General features: G+C 40.3%; 1 protein-coding gene across 1 annotated transcript in view; it reads left to right on the forward strand.

Annotated features, from left to right (window-relative positions):
• The window catches only part of LOC139760370 (uncharacterized), a 22553-nt gene extending 13285 nt beyond the window's left edge, over window positions 1–9268 (forward strand). The window contains exons 19-24 of the mRNA XM_071683459.1: window positions 164–322; window positions 668–757; window positions 5456–5612; window positions 6827–7041; window positions 8346–8511; window positions 8698–9268. Of these exons, the coding sequence (XP_071539560.1) occupies window positions 164–322; window positions 668–757; window positions 5456–5612; window positions 6827–7041; window positions 8346–8511; window positions 8698–8912 (1002 nt within the window). The 3' untranslated portion in view covers window positions 8913–9268. The remainder of the gene's footprint in view (window positions 1–163; window positions 323–667; window positions 758–5455; window positions 5613–6826; window positions 7042–8345; window positions 8512–8697) is intronic.
• The last annotated feature ends 219 nt before the right edge of the window (window positions 9269–9487 follow it).

Below are 9487 nucleotides of genomic sequence, written 5' to 3' on the forward strand. Positions count from 1 at the left end.
TGGGTAATTTACTTCTAAAATTTCTAAAAGAATATTATCACAGTATGGTACTTGCAGACAGGAAGGAAGAGGGTCTTGCATCAAAAATAATTTTGTAAAGCTTTTACTGCTAAAGTTAAGCTAAAACAGTTTGTACATAAAGCTTCCTAAAACTCTCTTGCAGGCTTTCAACACAACGTATGTGGTGATCACCTGGAAAGGACTTTGCGACTCTGTCTTGTATTCGATAAGTCAAACGTCGCCGATTCTGACGGAGGTGTTGACGATCTCAGGCTCTGGTTTTGGTCACCAGTGGATCTTCTTGGGAGCCACGTACGAGGAGGTGAGTGGCGACAGAACCAAGTTTAGGTGAAGATAAGGGAAAAAGTCTGTAGCAGTAATGAGACATGGTCTTGATAAATTCTTTCGTAAATCTATCAAATTTTGATATTTGGAGGTTACTGGTAAGCGCAATGCACCTCGAAATGTTCTAGATATTTAGTGTATTGTGAATTAATCCTAGACAAAGAGCGATAGTTGTGAAAGCCATTGATTAGTTAATACAATTTTGATCTACTGATAGACCATAAGTTTTTATAGACGTCATAAATAACAAATTCATTGATTTTCAGTGTTGAAAAGCTAATCAAGACTAAACAGGAGAACTTGTGTTTTTTCGTACCTTCAGGTGTACCTGGCTATGGCTGCCTCCACCACAAACAACACCTGCAGGAGGAGGAACAGTGTCATCTGGAAACTAACCAAGACATCCATCTATGTAAGTGACGTGTAGAACATCTAACGTTCATAAAGGTTTGAAGATTTCCATTTAGTCTGGACTACTTATTTTCATAGTAGCTCACTTGGCCGATATCTTAGGAATGGTTCTCAATTCATGGAGTTACCGTGGATGCAAACGGACGACCCTTCTTGTTCGTTTAAGTTTAGAAATGTGTTATAATAGAATAGCCCTAATAATGGATGTGAATAAGGTTTAGGGAGGCTTGGTTTACCTTTCCCACTGGGTTTTACTTCGGGTGGAGGTTTTATATGGTCAGGATGGTTTCGTGTCATTCCCAACTATTATCAATTACTTAGGGTTTTTCCCTGAAGTGTACGTTGCAGGCGATGGCTCCTTTTCCCCAATGCCTGCAGAGTAAATTACAGCAATGAGATTGCGTAGGATAACAATGGGATCCTTGGCAGACGAAAGCGATGTATATTCTAAATATAATCTAAGCTTTGTGGAACACTCGTTCAACAGCGTTGAAATCGTTAATCACTATTACTGATGAAATGACACTAAGCTTGTTTGGAATGCAATGACACCCCAGTACTGTACTTGTATGAAAAGGATGTCAGCCACTAATTTCAGCACGAGAGACAAAAGGAAGAACATGGTTTCAAAAAACTTCTAAAAGAAACCCAACACATTTGGATGCGGAAAAAATAATGCATGTAATATTACAAGTGATGGAAATGATTAAAAAAAATATTGAAATGAGAATGATTACATTATTGGCTATGAACGATCACCAGAACACCTTTGACGTAGGACTATTTTGATGTAGAACAAAGTTACTGAATTTTGTAACTTTCTTTAGGTTTCAACTTGAACGTATTAAACGTGTATCAAAATAGTGTGGCAAGTTCGTGATGATCTCGTTTGGATAACGTGAGTTGATTTCAAACATTTTCGGTGAATATTAAGTTTATACACTTGGCAATTGATGTCGATTGGTATGGACTGTGATTTATCAAAGTATGGGTTAATAAGGTTATTGAATGATATATCTAAAACATGGGTTGTATATAATGTAGGCTGGTTTAATTAAGTCCACATACTTTTTCTTTTACTGAAATCTGAATTGTTTTAAGTAGGTCTGTGGGTTTCCAAAGATTATAGATCTTGGTTTGTCGTGCCAAGATGTACGATGGTAAGTCTGTGAACTAGTGTGAATGCCAAGTTAACTTGTCGGTGACCTTTACTAAGTTTCCTTTATTTTCCTCCATCACAAGCGAGTCTGTTGATACAAAAAAATGATCCATTTCCTATAAGGACTTAAAATCCTTATACTTGCTCGAAGAATCGAAGTGCAATAGTCTTTTTGACATTAATTTCCCGGAATGATTGTAAAATTTATCAAGTTATTTGAAAACGAATGAGCATCGCGATTATCTTTTTTTTTTTAAATGGTTTTTATCAATTCTAACAAAGAAGATACAACGGGACGTCTTGTTAAAACTGCTGGTTGGCTTGCGTAAAAATGTTCATAGTTTGAAAACGATTGTTACTGATCATCAAAAGTGTTCCTTGTACATTGGAAATCACAGACTAAGTAATTCAAACGGATTATATTAGAAATGTACTTAGGACTAGTTTGGTCGAAGATGAGGTTCATTTCAAAGACATGTTGGACACTACATAGTACCAATTGTGTTATTAGATTTCTATTGAATGTTGATAACGCTGTCGTATGAAAGAAGGAATGAGAGGTCGGGGTCAGATTTGGTTAAGAACTCTTGCCTCATGGGTAATCTGCCTGTGTAGAAGGTTAATGTCTTTTACTACAGATGGGGAATACATGTCATGGCAGACTGCAAGAATACGTTCATTGTGAAGCCGTAAGGGATAAGACTCATCCCTCCACTACATCACCTAAAAAGTGCATCGTCCACCTGGAAGCTATTTGAGATTTTGGTTCTCATTTGACTATGTAACCTGGCAGCTATCTTTGTGCCTGCACGCTTTCATGAAACACTTTGACTTTTATAATGGCCAAGTGTGTCTGCCAAGCGCACGCACCACTGCCACGAAGAACGACACTTTTTACCTCTTGGGTTGGTAGAACTCTTGTCTGGGTTGAAGGTTGATAAATTTATGGACTAGAGTTAAATGGATTATTGCAGGGAAATTGTTCGGAAGGTCTGTAGATGTGCCAGATGAAGCAAAGCAGCCTAGGTAGTTGAGAAATAGACGAACAGCCTTGTACTTCATGGCTTAATTACACTTCAGTCAAAGACGAAGTAAATTGAAATTATAGAAAGTACGAATGCGAAAAGAAACTGCCTCTACAAACTTCATTTATGATGTTACAAAAAAAAAGTAATTCATTTCTACGCCTCTTGTTTCTTAAATCTTGAAAGAGCATTCTATAATGTATCTCTATATTCCCCAGGTGTAGAATTTTTTTTCGTGAACTCTTAACTTAGCTTCCTCCGAACATATTGTTACTGGGGACTCTATAAGTTCTATTGAAATGCACGAAACTAGATGGAGTGAACAATTTAACGGAACTTTTCCTTAAAGGTTTCAGATAACTGGCAAATTATATCCTAATCTCGAGGATACTGTAGTTAAGACCGTTCTATTTGTTGCTCTCGAAAAAAAAAATGACTCGGTGGCTCTAACAATGCAAGTAATTTCCAGACCATGAAATTTGACACATGCGAGAGCTGTCGTTTCTAGGAGTTTGTAGTTTTGACATCTAGGTTCTTCCAAGCAGTCTGAAATAATATACATGTAGTGCCATGTCTTTCAGTAATAGTCGGTCAATATCATTAGAGCATTTGAAATTTAATGGATATTTCGATTTGATTAGATAATTTACTTGGATTCCTTCTCTAATCTTCCTCAAAGTTCCTTGAAGCGCCGCGATATAGACGTTTAAAGAGTTGTATAAAGATATGAAGGATCTGTGAAGGAGGAACTTTCTGCTAGTCTTATTTCTTATATACTTGGATACTAGATCGATAGACGGGATTCTATTACCGTCCTCCAGCTGGTCACCTCGTCCAAAAGCATCCCAAACCCATTACCTTTTTTTTTTTTTTTATCCCCATGTACTTTGTACATCAACATGGGTCAAAGGTTATACATCTTGCGAAAGTGTGACCCAACCATTCAAAGGTGGCTGGGTCTCCAGTGCTTGGATTATAAACTTATATTTCATAATCCAATCCAACTAATCGATAATCGGTGGTAGAAATAGGTAATGTAGATAGGCACGGGAGAGTTAGTCTTAACTCGTTAGTGACAATTTTTTTTCACTAGTTTCATCTGGAGAAATCCCTGAATCTGCTATGGACTGTACAGGTAATTGTGGTTTACACATGATCACGAGCGTATTGAACAACGTAACCCGTATGTTACGAGTCATTGCATCTGATCATAACCTTGACAGATACTCGGCGTAGATGTTCGTATATAATAATCACAAGTCGTTGAAGTACGTGCAGATTAAGTAGAGGCAAAGATGGAGCTTTATACTATGTGTATGATCATCGGCAGGTGATGGGTACGTTAGCTCGTTACGCCGCGGAAGGAGTTTGAGGCATTCCCATTAACCTTTCCCCTCTCCCACCACACACACACCTACCTGACTATTTTAAACTTTGGTAGGACTCTCACGCAAACGCCATCAAGGGTACGTTTGATGAACAGAAACTCTATGTATACTCTCCCACTTGTCTCTCGGCCTTGTTGTCTGTGTAGAACTTGGAAGGAGGGGAAAAAATGGAGCAGGAACATCAACACTTAAGGGTGGCAAGTGTTCAGTTCAGTCAGTAAAGAGAAGCGATTCCAGCAAGGCTGAGAAGTGGACTATAAGTGGTGGTTAGCGGAAGGAGACCAGACTTCATCTTGTGCAGTCTGGTGCCACTTACTGTGGCGTATGTGGTGGAAACCTGTACGTGTGTTACAAGGAACACGTATGAAGTATACTGGGAGATACTCGTGTGGTGGCAATGATACGAGGCACAAAACTAGAGTATATTTGGAGATGATGGATTTAGTAGTTTGTCGATGGAAATCGGTATATAGATATGGATTATGTTGGTCATTACGTATGAAAATGTACATTTCATTTACATTGTTTTCAAAAGACTTGCACAGCAGACGGTTCAAAAAAAAAAAATCGGTTTTTAGTTTGATAATTACTACGGTCCAACCCAATAAACACTTCTTAACTCCCACTACGTGTGCTTGTCTAAGGCAACTTTCATCACGTAAATTGCACATACTATCACTCGATAGTTAAATTAATTTTTTTTTTTTTTTCAAGCGTTTTTAGGGACTTTGTTTGGGGTCTGGATTCTCTTAGACTGACTCGAGGAATAGTTCGATCCTCCTATGACAGAAGAGACTTGTATAAGTCATGCAGGGATAATCCTAAATACCTCTCATTGCCTCGTAAGATCTTAAACTTTAATTTCCTGATTTCTATCTACAAACTGTTTCTACACGAATCAGAATTTTGTATCCGCGTCACTACATCAGGTAGACTTAAATCCAGTGTAAAAAAGGGGCAGGATATAAATTCCATGACATATTGTCAATAGGATTCTCAAAACATACTGGAATAGGGTAAAATAGGAAAGAGGGGGAAGTCTTGGAACTTGAAAATTTAATCACGAGGCTGATGGAACATTTTCGTCTTGACGAGGTTGGATTTGACAGTAGATGATTTGTTTTCAGGTGCACAAGGAGCTGGTTCCTGGTGAGAGCCTTTCCCAAGTGACTAGAGCTGGGTTGGTGTACCTCTATGTGCACGACCTCGACCACACCATTGCCTACATATTCGACCTTCTCACGGGCGACCTGCAAGAAGGAACTGGGATTGGGGGACATGTTGGTAAGACAAGTCTCTGGTGCAAGTATAAATCCTATTGACTCTCCGTAATCCTTTGTCCCTTTCCAATCTCCCTGGGCTACGCCAGGTGCAGGGACCCTTCTTCAAACACACACACACACACACACACACACACACACACACAGCGTGACGAAGTAAACTGTTAAGACTTTTCAATGTTGCAAGACTTTCGCTTTTTGTTTATGGTATTTGTGACTTGAGGCATGCAACTATTCGCTCCATATATATAAAATGCCATGCACGTTACCTTCTCGATCAATAAATTTATATCTGCCTTCACTCGATATATTCATTCTCTCTCTCCCTCTTATATATCTATTACTGAACGTGAGTTCTCTTCTCAATCACATAGAATTCCTGTAATTATTGCTAATGATTCTCCAACATTTGTCATCGATCTATATGAACTATTTTCTAGTTATTTTTTCGTTCGCTTCTATATATCCAAACGAGGTAAATTCATCCATAAAAAATGATTAGACCAAGTTCATCTCCAGGTATGATCGATTGCAAATATCCTCTTTTTAACCTCGTAATTTTCCAGCTCTCAACACTTTTGGAACAATGTTCCTATAATGGATAAGGATATTCATTCAGATAGATCGTAAACCCTCAGGATAGAACATAACACCAGGATTTACCAAATGAAATGGAACCTTTTGCTCTTGACTGCCATTTCAATCACACTTTTACACTTGGTCACAGATATTCGCTTCTTAATAAGTCCTTAAACTTGTTGCAAAAGGCACTATCCACACAGAACCATGGAGACTCGCCTCACATTGGTGTAACTGTATAGGTGCGTGTTGTACAATGCCCTATGACTTTCTTGGGGTATCTAAAGGCATTTAGTTCCACATGGAATGAAACCCTAGTAGTGCTGAAGTATAAGCAGTACTTGTACTAGTGTGGAGCTGATGGTACCTATTTTAACAATCCTTATTCTCTGAGACCTGTCACATAGTACTCTGGAGATTTCTTTAGTTCTCTATAGACGTACATTCTCGCCATACCTACTAAGGCTCTTCAGATTAACTGTACAGCATAACTCTGCCAATTCCTTTCGTAAAAAATTACATTACCTACCGAACAAAATACGTAATATTTGGTGGCATTATAAAGAAACTACCAAGTTTCACAAAATTCGAGGAAATGTGTAATCCCTAATGACATTACTGTCCCGATCCTCTTAACAGATCTCTCTAGTACTTTGCTTACGAGGTCAGGAGTCTCGGTAGAGTTCCGTTCTTCTCGAGGACAAGGCACGTTGATCGTGAACGGCCAGGTGGGGGCGGTGATCGAAGTGGCCAAGAGGATCGACGACGTGTTGCTGATGGAGCAAGGCGACAAGGTCTTCCTCCTCCTGAGTGTGACGAGGCTGAAGATGCACAAAGAACTGTACGTTCTCGAGGTGAGTGGTACCCACTAAAAGTTGCTTATGGGTTCGATGGGATAGTTAAAGGGGTTGAGACAAAGCATTTGTTCATTTTCTTTGGGAAGGGCATTCGAGAAATGATCTTCATGAAGGAAGAGGGTATCAAAAAAAGGGGTATCAAGGAAGCATAAGAGAAAGAGGGCTATCGGGGATAGAAGATGCGTACTAGGGAGTCTTTGGGTAGCTCACGAAAAGGGAAGGGGTGCGTCTTAGAGGTGGCTCATGATAACGAGGTAGTCTTATGTAGTTCGTGATTTGGATGAAGATCTTCGTGGTTCACTATGTGGAGCGCTTATGTGAGGGGGGGAGGGGGTATGACAAGGATAGATACATAGAGGAAGGTGAGGAGGTACTCTGGTTTGTTGAGTCTTGAGGGTTGTGTTCAGACAAAGGGACTTGTGGTCCACAGTCGGGAAGTTGTTTTGGACGTAGTTCATGAGAAGGGGGTGGGGGGAATCATTGGGGTTTCTCGTGAAGGAGGAATGTCTTTGAAGTCCTCCACGAAGGGGGAAATGTCTTTGGTGTTCATGAAGGGGGGAAAGTATCTTTACCGTTCTTCACGAAGGGAAAGTCTTCGGTGTTCGTGAGAGGAAGTGGCTTAGGGTTATTCACGATGGGAAGGGAGAAACCTTCAGTCTTTCTCATAATGGGCATAGTGTCTCTGAGGTTCTTCGAGAGGCAGCAGAGTCGTTGCGATTCCTCATGTGTGGGGAAAGTGCGCCTTCGGGTTGATTATGAAGGGAGGGTCTTGGTTATAAAAGAGGTGGGGACTTTTCAGGAGGGGGAAGAGGGTTTAAAGGGTAATGAGGGGGATGGAGTCTTGTGAAAGAGAGTGAGTGAGGGCTGAGGGGGGGAGAGGCGTCGCTCATGACGGAGTAGTCCTCTAACTGGGAAGATTGTGTACTTCCTGGGTAGTATCATACTACAGCAAGATCATCCACTTCGAATAGACATAGGGTAAGTGTCCTTGTGTTAACTAGCCAAAGGCGAGAGGAAAAGTATTAATGACGGTTGATTGTATTTCTAAACTGAGGGATGTAGAATGAGAATCTCCTAATAAGTCGGGAATGCTTTAGGCACCAGCTTAAGTGCTGGCACTTCTACATTGCGGCAAAAAGACCATTGTGCTTCAATACAAAAGGAAATGGAAAGGTGGGGAACATGACACGTTAGAGTTTTTCCACCGAATCTAAATTGCTCTACGTTGAATCTTCGTTTATCTTAATCTCTCCTAATGTCTCAGAGTCGATGGTACCTCTCACTTGCCACCTCTATTCCAGCTATATTCCGTGGACCTACGCAAAAAGGTTATTACCTGGTCGGACATTCACTTTTTGCCGACGAGAATCAAAGTGGTGGCCTTCTTCGCCGGGGTGAGAACGACGGGTTCCTGCATCGTCATAGCTCTTCAGGAGAACCGGATGCCAGTGGTGTATACTCTGTTGGGTGAGTGGGAGAGATGTACATATATAGTTGTACCAAACCAACAGGTCGCGAGACCCAGGGTACATCTTAAGCAAATGAATGATACTGGTTTTGTCAACGCATTTGATCATATCTTAAGAATGGTTTAGATAATGGTATCTTTTATATATAGATATTTACACGTACTGAAGAGATCTTATCTTTCAGGAGAGACTCTGAAAGAGATTGCTCATCTGAGCACGCCGAGGGTAGACTGGGCTCAACACATTCCCCTGCCCAAGACGAACATATCTGATGAACTCTCTGACCACTACCTCCTCCTGGGCCAGAACGACGGCACGACCATCCTCACGCAGCTGGTGATGAAGGGCGCCGCACTCCCGGAGAAGAACATAACGTGCCAACTGGACTATTTCGTTTAGCCCTACTTAACCACATTAGAATCTCCAATTCTGACGTGCGTTGAATCGGAACGGCTACTAAGATGGCTACCAAAACAAAGAGATGCGACTTTTACAGGATTTGGTAGACGTTATTTTTGACAAACCGACAGGCAATGTATGTCCTTGATTATCTGGACAAGGACTACAACTTGCAAGATAATGGACATCCTGTCTATAATGGAGAGGATTTTGCCCACTACGTACCATACCCAGAATGGCCAAAGAAACAAAGGGATTTGCATAAACTTGCTAGTCTTTTGTTAATGTGTATAGAATCGTTTTAAATGTTTAATTTTTAATGGCTTCGAAATGTTTAATTAAATATTTAATGTGCATATTCGTTATGATATCCTTACTAGTGGTCAGGTTTTCAGAATGTGCAAACGTCTACCTAACGCTCAAAAATACTGATCCTTCTGGATGTGTATAGCCGACTATACGTATTATCAAAGGATATCAAATTTCCTTTTCCAGGACATGGCAATAACATCCTTCAATATGCCTTAGGATGGGGGAATGAATATAATATGCCCACATTGTAATTACAATTGAAA

This window comes from Panulirus ornatus, chromosome 3 (genome assembly GCF_036320965.1).
Source record: "Panulirus ornatus isolate Po-2019 chromosome 3, ASM3632096v1, whole genome shotgun sequence".
Classification (NCBI taxonomy): Eukaryota; Metazoa; Arthropoda; class Malacostraca; order Decapoda; family Palinuridae; genus Panulirus; species Panulirus ornatus.